This window comes from Somniosus microcephalus, chromosome 4 (assembly GCF_052327205.1).
Source record: "Somniosus microcephalus isolate GS21.2 chromosome 4, FLI_Smic_1.0, whole genome shotgun sequence".
NCBI lineage: Eukaryota > Metazoa > Chordata > Chondrichthyes > Squaliformes > Somniosidae > Somniosus > Somniosus microcephalus.
Window position 1 is genome coordinate 257,627,696 of NC_140990.1, and position 19,682 is coordinate 257,647,377.

At 43.9% G+C, this 19,682-nt stretch overlaps 1 protein-coding gene across 3 annotated transcripts in view; it reads left to right on the forward strand.

The window, feature by feature from the left end:
* LOC147120408 (myosin light chain kinase, smooth muscle-like) overlaps positions 1-19,682 on the forward strand; it is a 604,168-nt gene that overhangs the window by 250,413 nt on the left and 334,073 nt on the right. For all 3 annotated transcript variants that reach the window (XR_015078189.1, XM_085986292.1, XM_085986291.1), the window contains exons 9-10: positions 395-598; positions 7,050-7,184. Coding sequence is in view for 2 of the 3 variants with exons in the window: in XM_085986292.1 (XP_085842418.1) it covers positions 395-598; positions 7,050-7,184 (339 nt within the window). In the remaining variant the exon portion in view is untranslated. The remainder of the gene's footprint in view (positions 1-394; positions 599-7,049; positions 7,185-19,682) is intronic.

Here is a 19,682-nt window from a genome sequence, read left to right on the forward strand (position 1 = left end):
AAGAGTCCGGCACTTCTCCTCGGTGCCAGGCTCTTTTGCCTGCACTCGCGATCGCCGATCGCGCTGCAGCAGGTCCCTCCCCTTTAAGAAGGGGAGGAAGGCCTGCAGTACCGCAGCGCGCTGTGCCGCAGCGTGTGGCGCTGCGGCACGTTGCACTGCGATTTTCAGTTGCAGCGCCCCAAGAGGGATGCGGGGCGCCTCGAGTAGCGCTGCGCTTCCGTCTGGGGCGCTGAAACTGAATTTCTGGCGGGTGTTCGCGACTCCTTCCGGGGCGGTACTTCCGGCGCCCTGGCGAGACTGGCGCCCCAAACGGGGCGCAAATGAATTTCTAGGCCAAAGTTCTTTAAGATTTCCTGTGATACTATAATTTTTGACATAAGCTTGTGTTCTACAGTTACAGGAAGTCCAAAACCAGAAGTGAAGTGGGCTAAAAATGGAGTTTCACTAAAAGGAAAAGAAGGTGTTGAAATGTATGAAGAGGATGGGATTCAACATCTTTGCCTAAATAACATAAATGTGGCAGATAGTGGTTCCTACAGCTGCACAGTGACAAACAGCAGAGGCCAACTTTCTAGGAGCTGGACTTTGAGTGTAAAAGGCAAGTAACCTAGTTCCATGAAGTTATTTCCCATATTGTTGTTTTGAAATCACTGTTAATAGTACATTAATGATTAGGATTATGTTCATGTGATTGTAGTACTGGACTAGCAGCAACAAGGTCGTGAGTTCAAATCCCACCATGGTAGGTTGTGAAAATGAATTAAAAAACTAGCACCAGAAAAATGGCCATGAAAGCTTCTAGATTGTCATAACAATCCAACTGGTTGACTAATGTATGCTTCCTTCAGAAGGAAGTATGCCACTCCTACCTGGTCTTGCCTACATATGCCTCCATCCTACACTACATGACTGTTAATACCCTCTGAAGTGGTGTAACTGCTGCCCGTGTCCTAACTCGCACCAAGTCCCGTTCACCCATCACCCCTGTGCTCGCTGACCTATATTGGCTCCGGGTTAAGTAACGCCTCGATTTTAAAATTCTCATCCTTGTTTTCAAATCCCTCCATGGCCTCGCCCCTCCTTATCTCTGTATTCTCCTCCAGCCCCACAACCCCCCGAGATATCTGCGCTCCTCTAATTCTGGCCTTTTGAGCATCCCTGATTTTAATCGCTCAACCATTGGTGGCGGTGACTTCTGTTGCCTAGGCCTAAATTCTGGAATTCCCTGCCTAAACCTCTCCGCCTCTCTACCTCTCTTTACTCCTTTAGACGCTCCTTAAAACCTACCTCTATAACCCTCACCTGCCCTAATATCTCCTTGTGTGGCTCGGTGTCAAATTTTGTTTTCTAACGCTCCTATGAAGCACCTTGGGACATTTTACTACATTAAAGGTGCTATATAAATGCAAGTTGTTGTTGTTGTTGTTACTGATGTCCAAATGCTCCTCACTTTCGTCAGAATTTGTGCCCTACAGGATAAATAACAATTAGGTTAGTGGTGAAATAAATTACTATGCTCATTGTTAAATTGTTTGAGAATATTAATGGGAATAATTATTCAGTTCAATGTTTATTGACTGTTTTTCATACCTTTTCATAAGTCCAATTGTAGCATTAGCTGCACCAGCATTGGGCTAGTCCACTAATTTTAATGTGTGAGCTCTGTGAACTAATTCACTGATTTATTGAACAATTATAGTTCAGACAAACAAAAATATAAACCTAAAAATTCCCATTGGTCATATTATCTGATGAATAATTAATGTGTTCACATGACATTCCTATGTTTGCTATTTTTGCAGAAGCATTGGCCCTTTTAAGATAAATTGGTTAACCCCTACATTAAAACAGCAGGGGAATGTCATATATGCACATTATGGCCGCGACTTCGCCTACCAAGGCGGGCTAAGTGCGGCCGGGGTCGGTGGCGGAGGGCTCCTGGTTCCATCCCGCTCTGTGAGAAGAATTTTCCGTTCATTGGGCTTGTTAAGCCCGCCCTGCGAAGTTCCCGGCCAATTAAAAGGATGACGTCATTTGATGACGCATCATCAGCCGGTTTCTTTAAAGGGGCCATGTCCACATTCATTTTGACATTTGTGCTGTCAGTGTCCTGTAGCATTGAGGTGCTGCAAACACTGACAATCACTGCACAGAGGTGCACGGCTGCACCCAGGCTCTCCCATGACTCCCTCCATATGCTTATGGAGTGACTCACAGCACGCAGGGAGATTCTCTTCCCGTCCACTGGGCGAAAGAGACCTCCCCAGGATACCAAAGCAGCCTGGTTGCACATTGCACAGGAGGGCACAAGCAGGGATGTCGTCGGGAGGACCAGGTTGCAGTGGCGCAAACCTTTCAATGATCTCAGTAGATCATGAAACGTTACTGCAAAGCCACACTCAACCTCATCCTGCTGTGCCACTCATCACATCCCCATCACTCTGCCTTCCCTACCCTATTCCTGCACATCCTTAATCACACCAACTTACCTTATACCTCCACCCATCCCTCTCTATCTACATCATCACATCCCCATCTCACTAGCCACCCCTCACACTCGCCCTCATCCTTGTCCAATCATACCAACTAACAACACACAATAGTAGGCACTTGGGTGTTTTCACCAATGTTCATGTAAAGTTTTCTGTTGATGTGTTGCCAAACATTGAAATCTATATTTTCCACACTTTGCCTTCTTGGACATATTTTTGTGCACCTTTGGAAGTGTCTTAGTGAGCTGCAGTGAATGGTGAGACATAACATTAACCCCCGCAATGGTGATGAGTGTGAAAGGAATGGCTTGCGCTTTGCAGGGATGCTTTATGGTGCTGGTGTGGGGTGGTGCCAACCTGATGCATCATGTGGCATCCAGGGTGTACAGCATCAAGTGAAGTAAATCTGGCTATGGTGAGGCCATTCCTGGCCTCCCAGGCAGCAATGTGGTTGGGTGCTGATGCCCTGTGTCATGTGCAGCATCAGGTGATTGCGGAGCAGGTTGGTGTTGTTGTTGGTGTGCCTGGTGATGTTGGTGTTGGGGCTGATCATGGTGGGATTCTGAGGACCAAGGTGAGATTTTTTCAAGGGTACTGATACTGCTGGAATACATGGCAGCTGAAGTTGAAATGACAGAAGCGATCTGTCAATGGTGAGAGAGCTTGCTCCAAGGACGTGACAGTGGATAGAGAGTTTACTCCAAACACTTTCAAACTGCATAAAGCTGAAAAGTGTATTCCAAATCCTGAAGGCTCAAGCTTCTGACATTGGAAAGTGAACAGCTGTGAAATGGTAGCTTTTATACCACTTTTGCAGCTGTCACCTATTCAGAGGAATACTGACCCGCTGTCAATCTTTTTGATTTTGACAGCGGACCCGGCTCCGAACCCGCCCTCTGAGTGCCGGAAAAATTCCGGCTGATGTGTTCATCCAATAATATTGATAACAAAAAATTTTATGCCATAGCCAAGGTTTTTAGATTTCAGCAGCAAAGTTGTATGATTTCATATTTACCAAAAAAAATCAAATAACAGATAGCTTACTTGGGCCACGACTGTGTGGCTGTTAATGGTTCCAACACCATCATCAAGTTTGCAGATGACACCACAGTATTAGGCCAGATCACCAACAACGATGAGTCAGCCTACAGGGAGGAGGTCCAGCATCTCGTGAAGTGGTGCGCCAACAACAACCTGGCCCTTAACACCAAGAAAACAAAGGAAATAATCGTGGACTTCAGGAAGTCCAAATGCGGAATTCACACCCCCATCCACATCAATGGGGCGGAAGTGGAAAGGGTGGCCAGCTTTAAGTTCCTCGGAGTCCACATCACGGAAGACCTCTCCTGGTCCCTCAACACCTCCTCTCTGGTGAAGAAGGCCCAGCAGCGCCTATATTTCTTGAGGAGGCTGAAGGGATGTAATCTGTCACCCCCGATCCTCTCTAACTTCTACCGCTGCACTATAGAGAGCATCCTGACAAACTGTATCACGGTATGGTACGGCAGCTGTAGCTCCCATGACCGGAAAGCCCTGCAGCGGGTAGTCAAAACTGCCCAACGCATTACCGGCACCCGGCTACCGACCATAGAACATATATATCAGAAACGCTGCCTACGGAGGGCAAGGTCCATCATCAAAGACCCTACCCACCCCAGCCACAGTCTGTTCGCCCTCCTACCATCTGGAAGACGCTACAGATGCATACGCACCCGTACGACCAGATTTAGGAACAGCTTCTTTCCCAGGGTTGTCATCCTACTGAACTCCACAAATAAACACTAAAGCCTGCACATCTGCCGATGCACTTTATTATGGTCATATTTATGCTAATATATATGTACAAATGTATGTTGAAATGTTTAAGTGTCCAATCCAAATTGTACACTCTCGGGAGCCGCAAGCCTACATTTCGTTGTACTGCACTTGTGCACTAACAATGACAATAAAAGTTGATTTGATTTGATTTTTGATTTTGATACACGAATACAAAAGCAAAATACTGCGGATGTTGGAAATCTGAAATAAAAACAGAAAATGCTGGAAATCTTCAGCAGGTCAGGCAGCATCTGTGGAGAGAGAAACAGAGTTAACGTTTCAGATCGATGACCTTTCGTCTTTCTCCACAGGTGCTGCCTGACCTGCTGAGTATTTCCAACATTTTCTGTTTTTATCACTTGAAATTACAATGTGGAATACATGTGTATGAATGCTTGTTTGAAAATTCCGTTCTCCACTTTTTTGGCAGAGGCATTAGTCTGTTTAAAGTCAATGGGTTAATGCTGCTGCTAAAAACAAAGAGGGACGTTTCAGACAAATTCATTCAACTTAGCACATTTATATCCATGGTGTAATTTCAAGGATTTAGATTGTATTATCTGATTTTTACCTCTAAAGTTATTACCTAACTGAAATGAAGCAATTTGGTTGGTATTTCCCAAGGACAACAATGATTCCCATAGTAATATTTTATTTAAACAAGAAGTGTTATCGTATATGATTGCTATAGAGTCATAGAGTTACACAGCATAGAAAGAGGCCCTTCGGTCCATCGTGTCCACGCCGGCCATCAAGTCCTATCCATTTTCCAGCACTTGGTCCGTAGCCTTGTATGCTATGGCGTTTCAAGTGCTCATCTAAATGCTTCTTGAATGTTGTGAGGGTTCCTGCCTCTACCACCCTTTCAGGCAGTGAGTTCCAGATTTCAACCACCCTCTGGGTGAAAAGGTTTTTCCTCAAATCCCCTAAACCTCCTGCCCCTTACCTTGAAACTATGCCCCCTGGTTATTGACCCCTCTACTAAGGGGAAAAGTTCCTTTCTATCTACCCTATCTATGCCCCTCATAATTTTGTACACCTCAATCAGGTCCCCCCTCAGCCTTCTCTGCTCTAAGGAAAACAGCCTGTCTAGTCTCTCTTCATAGCTGAAGCACTCCAGCCCAGGTAACATCCTGGTGAATCTCCTCTGCACCCTCACCAATGCAATCACATCCTTCCTATAGTGTGGTGACCAGAACTACACACAGTTTTCCAGCTGTGGCCTAACTAGCATTTTGTACAGCTCCATCATAACCTCCCTGCTCTTATATTCTGTGCCTCAGCTAATGAGGGCAAGTATCCCATATGCCTTTTTAACCACCTTATCTACCTGTCCTGCTGCCTTCAGGGATCGATGTACATGCACACCAAGGTCCCTCTGATCCTCTGTCCTTCCTAGGGTCCTACCATTCATTGTGTATTCCCTTGCCTTGTTAGTCCTCCCAAAATGCATCACCTCACACTTTTCAGGGTTAAATTCCATTTGCCACTGCTCTGCCCATCTGCCCACCCGTCTATATCATACTGCAGCCTGAGGCTTCCCTCCTCGCTATTTACCACTCCACCAATTTTCGTGTCATCTGCGAACTTACTGATCATACCTCCTACATTCATATCTAAATAATTAATGTACACTACAAACAGCAAAGAACCCAACACCGAATCCTGCGGTACACCACTGGAGATAGGCATCCAGTCACAAAAACAACCTTCGACCATCACACTCTGCCTCCTGCCACTAAGCCAATTTTGGATCCAATGTGCCAAATTGCCCTGGATCCCATGGGCTCTTACCTTCTTGACCAGTATCCCATGCAGGACGTTGTCAAAAGCCTTACTGAAGTCCATGTAGACTACATCAATTGCACTACCCTCATCCACACACCTAGTCACCCCCTCAAAAAATTCAGTCAAATTGGTTAGACATGATCTCTCCCTGACAAAGCCATGCTGACTATCCTTGATTAATCCTTGCCTCTCCAAATGGAGACTAATTCTGTCCCTCAGAATTGTTTCCAATAATTTCCCTACCACTGATGTTAGGCTCACTGGCCTGTAATTCCCTGGTTTACCCCTACTACCCTTCTTGAATAATGGTACTATGTTAGCTGTCCTCCAGTCCTCTGGCACCTCCCCTGTGGCCAGAGAGGTTCTGAAAATTTGTGTCAGAGCCCCTGCAATCTCCTCCCTTGCCTCAAACAGCAGCCTGGGATACATCTCGTCTGGGCCTGGGAATTTATCCACTTTTAAGCCCGCTAAAACTGCTAAACCTCCCTCTCAATACTAATTTGTTCAAGTATATCACAATCCCCCTGCCTGATTTCTATGCCTACATCGTCCTTCTCCATAGTGAACACAGATGCAACATATTAATTTAAAACCTCACCCACATCTTCCGGCTCTACACACAGATAGCCACTTTGGTCCCTAATAGGCCCTACTCTTTCCCTGGTTATCCTCTTGCCCTTAATATACTTATAAAACACCTTGGGATTTTCCTTTATTTTGCCTGCCAGTGTTTTTTCATGCCCCCTCTTCGCTCTCCTAATTTCTTTTTTAAGTACCCCCCTGCACTTTCTATACTCCTCTAGGGCTTCCATTGTTTTTAGTCCTTTGTATCTGCCAAAAGCCTGAATCTGAAATTATTGTGTGAAGGCCATATTACGCATCTAAAGAATGCATATGCAAAGGATTTATGTACACAGTATTAATGGATTCTTTTTTATTAATCAATTTAAGGCTCCAAAGGCGAGGAGGTACCACCATTTTTCACGAGCGTACTGAAGGAATGCACAGTGAGCGAGGGTCAGGATTTTGTACTGCAGTGCTCTGTGGATGGCACACCTCTGCCTCAGGTTACTTGGCTTGTGAATGGTAAGAAAAACATTCTCCGCACTAAATAATTGAAAGGGGTAGTTTTGTCAACATTCGAGCATTGACCCGTAAACAAAAACATCTCTCTGGCCAAGTACTTAAGTAAAGTTCAAAATTAAAATGCATATGGATTAGCTTGTGATCTCTAAGGTTCTAACCAAATTAGTAACAATACTATGGAGGAGGAATTCCTAGAGTGTAAACGGGATGGTTTCCTGGACCAATATGTCGAGGAACCAACTAGAGATCAGGCCATCTTAGACTGGGTATTATGTAATGAGAAAGGATTAATTAGCAATCTTGTTGTGCAAGGCCCCTTGGGGAGGAGCAATCATAATATGATCGAATTCTTCATTAAGATGGAGAGTGAAGTAGTTGACTCAGAGACTAGGGTCCTGAATTTAAATAAAGGAAACTACGATGGTATGAGGCGCGAGTTGGCTAGGATGGATTGGGGAACGTTACTTAAAGGGTTGACATTGGATAGGCAATGACAAACATTGAAAGATCACATGGATGAACGACAGAATTTGTTCATCCCTGTCTGGCATAAAAATAAAACAAAAAAGGTGACTCAACCGTGGCTAACAAGGGAAATTAGGGATAGCATAAGATCCAAGGAGAGGACATATAAATTGGCCAGAAAAAGCAGCAAACCTGAGGATTGGGAGCAGTTTAGGATTCAGCAAAGGGGGACAAAGGGATTAATTAAGAGGGGAAAAATAGAGCATGAGAGTAAGCTTGCAAGAAACATAAAAACTGACTGTAAAAGCTTCTATAGATATGTGAAGAGAAAAAGATTGGTGAAGTTAAGCGTAGGTCCCTTGCAGTCAGAATCAGTGGAATTTATAATGGGGAACAAAGAAATGGCAGACCAATTAAATACATACTTTGGTTCTGTCTTCACAAAGGAGGACACAAATAAACTCCCAGAGATGTCGGGGAACATAGGGTCTAATGAGAGGGAGGAACTGAATGAAATCAGTATTTGTAGGAAAATGGTGTTAGGGAAATTGACGGGATTGAAGGCCGATAATTCCACAGGGCCTGATAATCTACATCCTAGGGTACTTAAGGAAGTGGTCCTAGAAATAGTAGATGCATTGCTGGTCATCTTCCAAAATTCTATAGACTCTGGAGCAGTTCCTATGGATTGGAGGGTAGCCAATGTAACCCCACTATTCAAAAAAGGTGGTAGAGAGAAAACGGGGAATTATAGACCGGTAAACCTGACATCAGTAGTGGGGAAAATGCTAGAGTCTATTATAAAAGATGTAATAGCAGAGCACTTGGAAAACAGTGACAGGATCGGACAAAGTCAACATGGATTTACAAAAGGTAAATCATGATTGACTAATCTACTGGAATTTTTTGAGGATGTAACTGGTAGAATAGATAAGGGAGAACCAGTGGATGTGGTGTATTTGGACTTTCAGAAGGCTTTCGATAAGGTCCCGCATAAGAGTTAGAGCACATGGGATTGGGGGTAAGGTACTGACTTGGATAGAGAACTGGTTGGCAGACAGGAAGCAAAGAGTTGGAATAAATGGGTCTTTTTCCGAATGGCAGGCAGTGACTAGTGGGGTACCGCAGGGATCAGTGCTAGGACCCCAGCTATTCACAATATATATTAATAATCTAGATGAGGGAACTAGATGTAATATCTCCAAGTTTGCAGACGACACAAAGCTGGGTGGGCTTGTGTGCTGTGAGGAGGGTGCAGAGAAACTCCAGTATGATTTGGACAGGTTGGGTGATTGGGCAGATGCATGGCAGATGCAGTATAATGTGGATAAATGTGAGGTTATCCACTTTGGTGGCAAAAACAGGAAGGCAGATTATTATCTGAACGGCAATAGATTGGGAAAAGGGGAAGTGCAATGAGACCTGGGTGTCCTTGTGCACCAGTCGCTGAAGGTAAGCATGCAGGTGCAGCAGGCGGTTAAGAAGGCAAATGGTATGTTGGCCTTCATAGCGAGAGGATTCGAGTACAGGAGCAAGGATGTCTTGCTGCAGTTTTACAGGGCCTTGGTGAGACCACACCTTGAGTATTGTGGGCAGTTTTGGTCGCCTTATCTGAAGAAGGATGTTCTTGCCATGGAGGGAGTGCAGCGAAGATTCACCAGACTGATCCCTGGGATGGCAGGAATGATGTATGAAGAGAGATTGGGTCGATTAGGCTTATATTCGCTAGAGTTTAGCAGAATAAGAGGGGATCTCATTGAAACTTATAAAATTCTAACAGGACTAGACAGACTAGATGCAGGAAGGATGTTCCCGATGGTGGGAGAGTCCAGAACCAGGGATCACAGTCTAAGGATAAGGGGTAAGCCATTTAGGACTGAGCTGAGGAGGAATTTCTTCACCCAGAGAGTGGTGAATCTGTGGAATTCTCTACCACAGAAGGCAGTTGAGGCCAACTTATTAAATATATTCAAGAAGGAGTTAGATATATTTCTTAAGGCTAAACGGATCAAGGGATATGTGGAGAAAGCAGGGACAGGGTACTGAATTTGGATTATCAGCCAGGATCTCATTAAATGGCGGAATAGGCTCAAGGGGCCGAATGGCCTACTCCTGCTCCTATCTTCTATGTTTCTATGTTTCTTATAAAGATGCTGTCACTCTTCTGTGAATCATTGAAATGTCTGCATACAGGTGTTTGTTGCAGTAAAATAATTTGACTTGTGTCCGACACTGTCACAACAAACTGGTAATAGTTTTCAACTGATATTCAAACATTACTAAATATGATTTTAGGACAACTGCTGCATTACACTAATGTTAGTAACATAAAATTGCTCCAGAAATAGTATCAATCAAGCTGCCAAAAATAATCACGGATTATTAAATATCTGCCAGTGCTCTTGTGAAATCTGTAAGTTGTTTGTCAAAGGATCAGTTGATGATCTAAACCTTACAAACCATTTTTCCGCCTTTTTGATTGCTGTGGACCTATTTGTTCTGCTTGATATGAAACCTGTTTCTCAGAGACGAAGGTGCTTAACCTTCAAAAACTAACTGTATTCCGAAAAAGAGAATATGAGTAAAATATTTTCCACAATGAGAACTACAAAGTAGCAAGCCGTTACTTGTTGTATGTGCGAACAGTTCAGTGCAGTACTTTAATAATTGTAATCAAACCTGAGATCTTAACCTACTGTACCATTCTCTTTCCTCCAGTACACCAGCAAAGAAATAGTTAATGTCACAACTCTTCCTTTAAGTCCAGCCACAATCCTAACATGTTGTTAGCTTTGCTTTGAGGTTTTTTATCAGTGTTCCTATGTTTGAGATCTCCTTGATATGCTCACAGGAAATTCAACTGGAAAGTTAAACAGAAGACAAATTCAGAAAAAATGTGGCTTTCTTCCACTTATTTCCTTGGCTTTAAAAATAATGAAAATATGTTCTGATTTAAAATCCTTATCTATAATGGTGGTAGCTTTGTGGACTTTTGTAGAAAGTGTTTGAATTTACCGCAGAATTTGAACCGTTCTTTATGCTGTCGTTCTAAAACAATGCCAGCAGGAGTCTCCAGTCCATCGAGATACCGGGTGCTTTAGAGAAGATGCTTTCACAGTACTGTATCAGAACAAGCTGCCATTTTACAGCTGACCTCCGTTTTACCTCATGGATTTATAATCTTGTAACGTGCCACGTTGCAGTTTAATGAAAACCTCTAGGGGTGTCTTTCTTTATATCAGTTTTTATCAAGTTATTCATGTTGTTGCTTCTTTTGTTCTTCCTGCACAAGCCAAAAAGCAATATTTTTGAATTCAGAATAAAGTGCAACATGTAACAACATTAATCAAAGCATATGAATTTTATTTTTCCAATATTTCAATAATGTTTATCCTTAGGAAACTTCATTTGGTGCCCTTTTTTCTGGCTTATCATCATAAACCTCTTGTTGAATGTACTGCAATCTTCTTAAATTTCCTGTAGCATGTATTCAAATGTAAGAGCAATTCTAATGGATCTCTCTTGGTGTTGTCCATGGCTAGTCAGAGGATATGTGCTTTTATAAAAAAAGACTTACATTTATATAGCGCCTTTCACAACCACCGGATGTCTCAAAGCGCTTTACAGCCAATGAAGTACTTTTTGGAGTGTAGTCACTGTTGTAATGTAGGAAACGCGGCAACCAATTTGCGCACAGCAAGGTCCCACAAACAGCAATGCGATAATGACCAGATAATCTGTTATTGAGGGAAAAATTTTGGCCAGGACACCGGGGATAGCTCTCCTGTTTTTCTTCAAAATAGTGCCTTCGGATCTTTTATGTCCACCTGAGAGAATAGACAGGACCTCGGTTTAATGTCTCATCTGAAAAATGACACCTCCACTAGTGCAGTGCTCCCTCAGCACTACTCTGGAGTGTCAGCCTAGGTTTATGTGCTCAAATCCCTAGAGTAGGATTTGAACCCACAGATCCTTCTGACTCAGAGGCAATTGTGCTATCAACTGAGCCACAGCTGACACTGGAAAGGAATATTACCCCATGTAACACACAATACATTATTCTGTTGTTAAACTGCATGGGTAACTGGTGTTTCCCTTAAGGCCACAAGATCTCATTGCTGTGTCTCCCTGAGAACAATGGCTTTGAGCAGATCATGTGATCAATTAAAGGTCAGAAGAAACTAGCAGGACTCCTGAAATCAATTAAAAGCTATACTCCTGAGTGAGTGGCTTTGTAGATTAGAAATGCTTGGCATTCTTTCCTTTAAATGTGATACAAAAATGTTCATGTGCAATATGAAATACGACATACATGTTTCAGAACTTTTGTACAGATAGAATTTAAAAAATTATTTTTTCTCATGAGATTGTAAGAAAAATTATGTATTGTATAACCAACCATGTGCTATTGGTAAGCTGATTAATTATCCCATGGAACATAGAGGAACATCAGGCCACCCATTTCAAAATGTACGCAGATTTGACACAAAACTTAGAAATGTAGTAAACAGTGAGGAGGATAATAGCAGACATAGAAAGACTGGAGAAATGGGCAGACACACGCCAGATAAAATTTAATGCAGAGAAATGTGAAGTGACGCATTTTGGAAGGGAAAATGGTAAAATTTTAAAGGGGATAATGAAACCGAAGAACCTAGGGTTCTTATGCACAAATCTTTGAAGGTGGGAGGACACGTTGATAAAGCTGTTAAAAAGCATACGGGATCCTTGGCTTTATAAATAGAGGCATAGAGTACAAAAGCAAGGAAGTTATGGTAAATCTTTATAAATCATTGGTTAGGCCCTAGCTGGAGCATTGTGACCAATTCTGGACACCACACTTTAGGAAGGATGTCAAGGCCTTAGAGCGGGTGCAGAGGAGATTTACCAGAATGGTACCAGGGATGAGGGAATTCAGTTATGTGGAGAGACTGGAGAAGCTAGAATTGTTCACCTTAGCGCAAAGAAGGTTAAGGGGAGATTTAATAGAGGTTTTCAAAATTTTGAGTGTTTTTGATAGAGTAGATTAGGAGAAACTGTTTCCACCGGCAGGAGGGTCAGTAACCAGATGACACAGATTTAAGATCATTGGCAAAGAAGCCGGGGGGAAACGATGAGAATATTTTTTTTACGCAGCGAGTTGTTATGATCTGGAATGCACTGCTTGAAAGGGTGGTGGAAGCAGATTCGATAGTAACTTTCAAAAGGAAATTGGATATATACTTCAGAAAGGAAACATTTTCAGGTTATGGGGAAAGAGCAAGGGAGTAGAACTAATTGGTAGCACTTTCAAAGAGCTGGCACAGGCAGGATGGGCCGGATGGCCCCCTTCTGTGCTGTATGATTCTCTGATTCGTGACAGCTGAGCTGAAGATTTCCATAAGTTAGTCCCTGCAGTCAAAACCTTATAAACTCTAAAAAAAAAACAAAATCACAGACTTCTAGCATTTTTATTTTTGGCACTGTGCACACAGCTTGAAAGTGTTGTCTTTGGAATTTGATGTGATAAAGCTCTTGATGTTAATTCAGCTGTCTTAACTAGTCTCCAGCCATTGAATAATTGATTGCAACTATAGACAATATAAACAAAATGGTACAATTTTAAAGGGTTTGCAGGAACAGAGAGACTTGGGGGTTCACAAAAACAAATCTCTGAAGGTCGCATGACAAAGCTGTTAAAAAAGCATATGGGAATCCTTGGCTTTATAGCTAGAGGCAAAGGGCTCGATTTTGCCATTGGTGCAGGCTGGGGGCGTCAGCTGCTTTTCGTGTTAGCCACCCGACTCCAATATGATGTGGGAAAAATATGTGATTTTCCCCTAATTGGGCAATTGATTTCCAGCATGTGGGAACTGTTGCGTCCGTGTATAATAAGAAACAGACTGCGGAGACCGGTACAACAGGTGTTTACTCAACGTGGCTCACACTGCAACAGATCTGTACAGATTACTACTCAGTGCTATATACAGGTGTGGTCACTGCCGGTACTACAGTATACATGAGCTGTACAAAGTAGTTCCCCCCCTTAAAGGTATATACATTACAATTCCTCCCCTTTTAGATTAACAGTACCATAACACTCATTTAACAATTAAATATCGAACTAATTACAATTAACACTTTTAACATGCAACATTAGCTGAAAATAGTCTATTTATATATTCAGTCTTTGGGGAGGCTTCCTGATCCTTTCTGGATAGCGCCTTTCCCAAGTGTCTTGCTCTTGGTGCGGAGGCGATTCTGGCCCCCTGTCGTCGGTTGGTTCATCAGCTTCCGATGCTACTGTTTCTGGGGTAGATGTGACCTGTATGTCGGGTTCATCACCAGGTACGTATGGGTGAGGCATGGGGTTGACTTGTTCCTGTGACTCTAGGATCTGATCAGCATGGCATCTCACGATGCTCTCCCCAACGTCCACTGTGTACTTTAGTGGGCCCTGCCGTGTGCATATCGTTCCTGGCTGCCATTTTTCTGTTCGGTAGTCGCAGGCCAAGACTGGTTGCCCTACATTGAAGCTCCTTGTTGGCTTCTCATGGATGTGCTGGAATTGCTTACTCTCAACATCTCTTTGTATGTTTGGTCTGAGCAAATCCAGGCGAGATCTTAACCTTCGGTTAAAGAGCATCATGGCTGGGGCCTGGTTGGTGACTGCATGTGTCGCATTCCGGTAGGCGAACAGGAAATTGTCCACCTTGTGCTGCAGCGGAATGTTGTCATTGTACATAGCCTTTATTGCCTTCTTAAAGTTTGTATGAAAGTCTCAGCCAATCCATTTGTGGCTGGATGATACGGGGCGGATGTGTAATGCCTTACCCCATTCTTTTTCAAGAACCTCCGGGACTCTTCGGACACAAACTGTGGTCCGTTGTCGGAGCAAATCTGTTCTGGCAAGCCATTTCTGGCAAAAATGGTCCGTAGGACTGCAATAGTTTTCTCCGTGGTGGTGGAGGACATTTTGATGACCTCAGGCCATTTTGAGTGCGCATCCACGGCTATTAAAAACATTGAATCCATGAATGGACCAGCAAAATCAATATGCACCCGTTGCCATGGAGATGAGGGCCACTCCCATGGGTGTAGAGGGGCCTGTGGTGGTGCATTTTGGACTTTCTGGCATCCTGAGCAGCTCTTGGTCAGGTCCTCGATTTGTTTATCGATTCCCGGCCACCACACATAAGCCCTGGCTAGGCTTTTCATTTTTACCCCTCCCAGATGACCCTCATGAAGCTCATTGAGCACTCTATCCCTTAACTTGGGTGGAATTACCACTCGGGATCCACACATCAAGGTTCCCCGGCACACTGACAGCTGTTCTCTCCTTGTCGAGAATGCTGGCAACAGTGAGTCACCATGTACTGGCCATCCCTTCTCCGTCAAATCATATACCCGAGACAGTGTCGGGCCATTTCGGGTTTCCTTTTCGATACAAGCGTTAGTTACCGGTAGGTATTCAACTATAGTCGAATGGAATATTTCGACAGGATCCACTGCTGGTGCTTCCTCCGCAGTAGGCAGTGGCAGGCATGATAGCCCATCAGCATTTCCATGCTGTTTCGTGCCCTTATATTCAATCTCATAGTGGTGCACCCCTAGAAAAAGTGCGCAGTCATCACCGGAACGCCCTTCTTTGGGTTAAAAATGGAGACAAGAGGCTGGTGATCAGTCAGCAAGGTGAATTTCTGCCCGTGCAGATAGTGATTGAACTTTTTCACTCCCCACACTAGGCTGAGGGCCTCCCTGTCAATCTGAGCGTAGTTACGCTCGGCTGAGGTTAGTGATCGTGACGCAAAGGCTTTTGGCCTCTCTGAGCCGTCCGAGAATTTGTGCGACAGCACCGCTCCAATGCCGTAGGGTGACGCATCACATGCCAACCGAATTGGTAATGCTGGGTTGCAATGGGCCAATACCTCTTTCAATGTGATTAGTGTTTTGCTCTTCTGGAAAGCTCGTCTACATTCGTCACTCCACTTCCATGGCACCCCAGTTTGCAGTAGGGTGTTCAGTGGGTGTAGTATTGTAGACAAATTTGGCAAGAACTTATGGTAGTAGTTTACCAGCCCGAGGAACGACCTCAGTTGTGACACATTTTCCAGTGCTGGAGCCTTGACTACTGCCTCAATCTTCTCTGGGGACTTATGTAACCCCTCTTTATCGATAACGTGGCCACAATATGAGATCTGTTTTCTAAAAAACTCGCATTTGGGGCGGTTAGCTCGGAGCTCATATTCCTGCAATCTAGTGAGCACCTGCTCCAGGTTGGCAAGGTGATCACTGTCATTTTCGCCCGTGACCAGGATGTCGTCCAAACAACACTAGGTCCCTAGGATCCCTTGCAGGACTTGTTCCATTGCTCTCTGCCAAATAGCCGGAGCTGATGCTACCCCGAATACCAGCCGGTTGTATTGTTAGAGCCCTTTATGGGTGTTGATTGTGAGGTATTTTTTTGATGCTTCTTCTACCTCCATTTGCAGATACGCCTGGGCCAGATCAATCTTAGTGAAGCGTTTCCCTCCAGATAGCGAGGCGAAAATATCTTCAATCCGCGGAAGTGGATATTGTACGGTGTGAAGGACCGGGTTCACTGTTACCTTAAAGTCCCCACAGATGCGAACCTTCTTTGGTTCCCCAGGCGTGCTGCTCAATGACTTTTTCATCACAGGGACGATGGGTGTAGCCCACTCGCTCCAGTCTACCTTGGACAGTACACCTGAACATTCCAGACTCTCCAGCTCTGCTTCGATGGCTGGGCGGATCGCATAAAATCCCTTAAAAAATTTTGGGCTTCCGTTTTCTTCAATTTTAATCGTTGCTGTCATGCCTTTTAGTGTTCCGAGTCCTTGCTGGAACACTTCTTTCGCGTCAGTTAGGATCTTTGACAGTCGCCCAGGTGTGACGTCGTCATCCTTTTTGTCAACCACAGTCAGTGCCTGTATGGAATGCCAATTTCATTTGTATTTTCCGGATCCATTCACGTCCCAGTAATGGTGGTCCTCCATCTTGCAATACATACAGGTCTAGTTTTGGTGTTTCCTTACCGTTATATATAACAGTCACCCTTATTTTTCCTTTGGGGTAGACTTTTTGCCCTGTGTACGTCTTCAAAATAATTTTTGTGTCTCTCAAGGGTATGTGTGAGAATAGCCGCTCGTAGTCCCGTCGGTTTATGACTGTTAGGGCTGATCCTGTGTCCAATTCCATCTTTACCTGGACTCCTGCTATCTTGAGAGTGACCCAAATGGTTCGGTGATCCTCCGTTGTGATCACATTATGTAGTTTCAGACAACTCAGTTCCCTGCCTTCGGAGTCGTTATCACTCTTTTGTTCGTCTAAACTATTCTCCGTCATCTTATGTACCTTCTTGTACTTTCCTTTGGTAGGTTTGTTATTGCTGGTTTTCTTTCCCGACCTGCAGACTCGTGCTATATGTCCTACTTTTCCACACTGTCTGCACACTTTGTCTTTGAACCAGCAATCATTCTGGTCCTGTGTTGTTCTGCCGCAGCGATAGCGCTTCTCTGTTCCATATGACGTTTCGTTTGTGCCATATCCTTGCGGTCTCTGTTGTATCTCTGCAGCGCCCCGTGCTGCTGCTTCATATGATACCGCAATGCTGAAAGCCTTGTCCAGCGTAAGGTCCTTTTCAGATAAAAGCCATTTCTGGGTTCCTTCACTTTGAAGCCCACACACAAACTTGTCCCTTAAGGTATCTGCCAGTCCCGCTCCAAACTGGCAGTGTTTCGATAGTTTGCGCAGTTCTGTTAAATAATCAGCATTGCTTTCATCCTTATGCTGGTTCCGTTTGTGAAACTTGAATCTTTCTGCTATCAGCAGCGGTGTGGGGTTTAAATGTTCCTTTAGTATCGTTGCTATGTCTTCAAAACTCTTTTCCATTGGCTTCGTTGGGGTTACTAGATTTCGCAATAAACCATACGTCTTTGCACCCATTAAATTCAACAATACCGACGCTTTCTTGTCATCTGACACCTCATTTGCCTTGCAGTACACCTCTATTCATTCGACATATGTAGTCCAATCTTCGACTTCATTGTCAAATGCGGTGATACTGCCACTCTTCGGCATTTTGGGTGTGGTTTAAAATGGCGTCTCCCAATGGCTTAAAATGGCATCTCCCGCGCTTTCCTTCCTCCCCCGCTGCTGCCAACGCCACTCCCGGCGGTTCTCGTGGCAATGGCGGCACCCTGTAGGTTTCGCGTGCTTCTCCTGCGCTGCTGCCAACACCGCTCTCGGCGGTCCTCGTGGCAATGGCGGCGCCTCGCGGGTTTCTGCGCATCTCTCTCTCCCTCTCTCCGACGCTGCTCGGCCCCTGAACAACGGCTGCGCCTGTATCGATTTCTTTGTGGGTTCAATGACGAGACATTTATGAAAGAGAATGACTTTTAATCTAAAGTCTGTTCAACTCTTTATACAGCATTTACAGGAGACATCATGTTAGAGATCCATCTAGAACGAAACTGAAACTAAACTGGACTGCCTTGCTTGTCTCTGTCACATGCCCTCTGCTGGTCAGGCACAAGCAATCAATACATGCAATCATGCTGGTAAGGCATCATAATCGAACAGGCAAATACCATCTCTATTTGCTGATATCATTACATCTCCTTTTCTTAAAACAAAAGTATTTTACTTTTAACTAACAACATGTTTTCTTTGTATTAATCTGCATTTTAACTGTAACACTTAATGAACTTACATTATCATTGTCATGATCAAGGTTTTTTAACCTTGCTTTGTGTGTTCACATGAAATATGTCAATACACTAGAACTTGAAGAATAAGATAACATTACTTCCTTCTATAACAATAGTCCTTAAATTTGCTCAATGAGTCTCTCAGGAGGCTTCACGTGTCTTAAGGATTTTCTGATTGATTGTCCTTGAATCTGAGTTGTTGCCTCAGATGATGGTTTCTCAGCTGTGTGATCAGGTTGTTCAACAGTATCAGTCTCTTGACCTGCTGTGGCTGGTCCCATGAGAAGATCTCGACGATTTCTTCTCAGAACAGCACCCTCATCTGTCTGAATGGTGTATGATCTTGGTTGAACTTCACTCAAGACAGTTCCCTTCTGAGTCCATGTGTTTGTTTTGTCTTTCAACCTTACTTGGTCACCAGTGTGGAGTTCAGGTAGGTTTTGTGTTCCTCTGTCATAGTAGCAAATTCTGAGCTTTCCATTCTTTTTGTCCACTACGACGAGGGAACTCACCCACTCAGTTGGCTCATCTATCTTCCGAATCACGTTCAGGCTTTCCATCCTGTCCAACTCTGCCTTCAGTTGCTTTTGAAGAGCAAACGGGACTTTTCTGCATGGATGTATGACCGGTGTCATACTTTTATCTACTCTGATCGTGTGTTCTCCTGGAATGCAGCCAAGACCCTTAAATAGGTCGTTGTACTCTTTCATGAGTTCATCATAGCCTGTCTCTCCTTCGCTTTCCACAACGAGGACTCTCTTTACCAGGTTCAGTCTCTCACAGGCTTTTAAACCTAGTATGGCTTGCACATCCTTTGGCACCACGATTAATGCTAGCGTGTGCTCTCTGTCCTTGTGTATTACTTTGACAATGCATCTTCCTTTCACTGGTATATCAGTACCTGAGTATCCTGTCACTTTCACTTTTATTCCATGTATCTTTGGTCTGGGTCTAATTTTCTTAAAATCAGTCTCTGATATCACATTAACTTGTGCTCCAGTATCCAATTTAAATGGAATATGTATGTCATTCACTTTTAGTGTCAACATCCAGTCTCTTTCTTCTTTTTTGTTTTCAGACACAACATCTACATAGAACTCCTCTATCTCGCTTTCATCTACTGTATGGACCTTGCTTTGTTGCGCTTGGTTCTTGCAGCAACGGGCATAATGGTTGTTTTTGTTGCAACTATTGCATTTTTTACCATATGCTGGACACTTTTTTGGTGGATGCTGTGTACCGCATCGACTACATGACTTTCGATTGCCCCTTTCATTTTTGTACGCTGGCCACGCCTCTTTTTTCACATTGGCGCTCTTTTTGT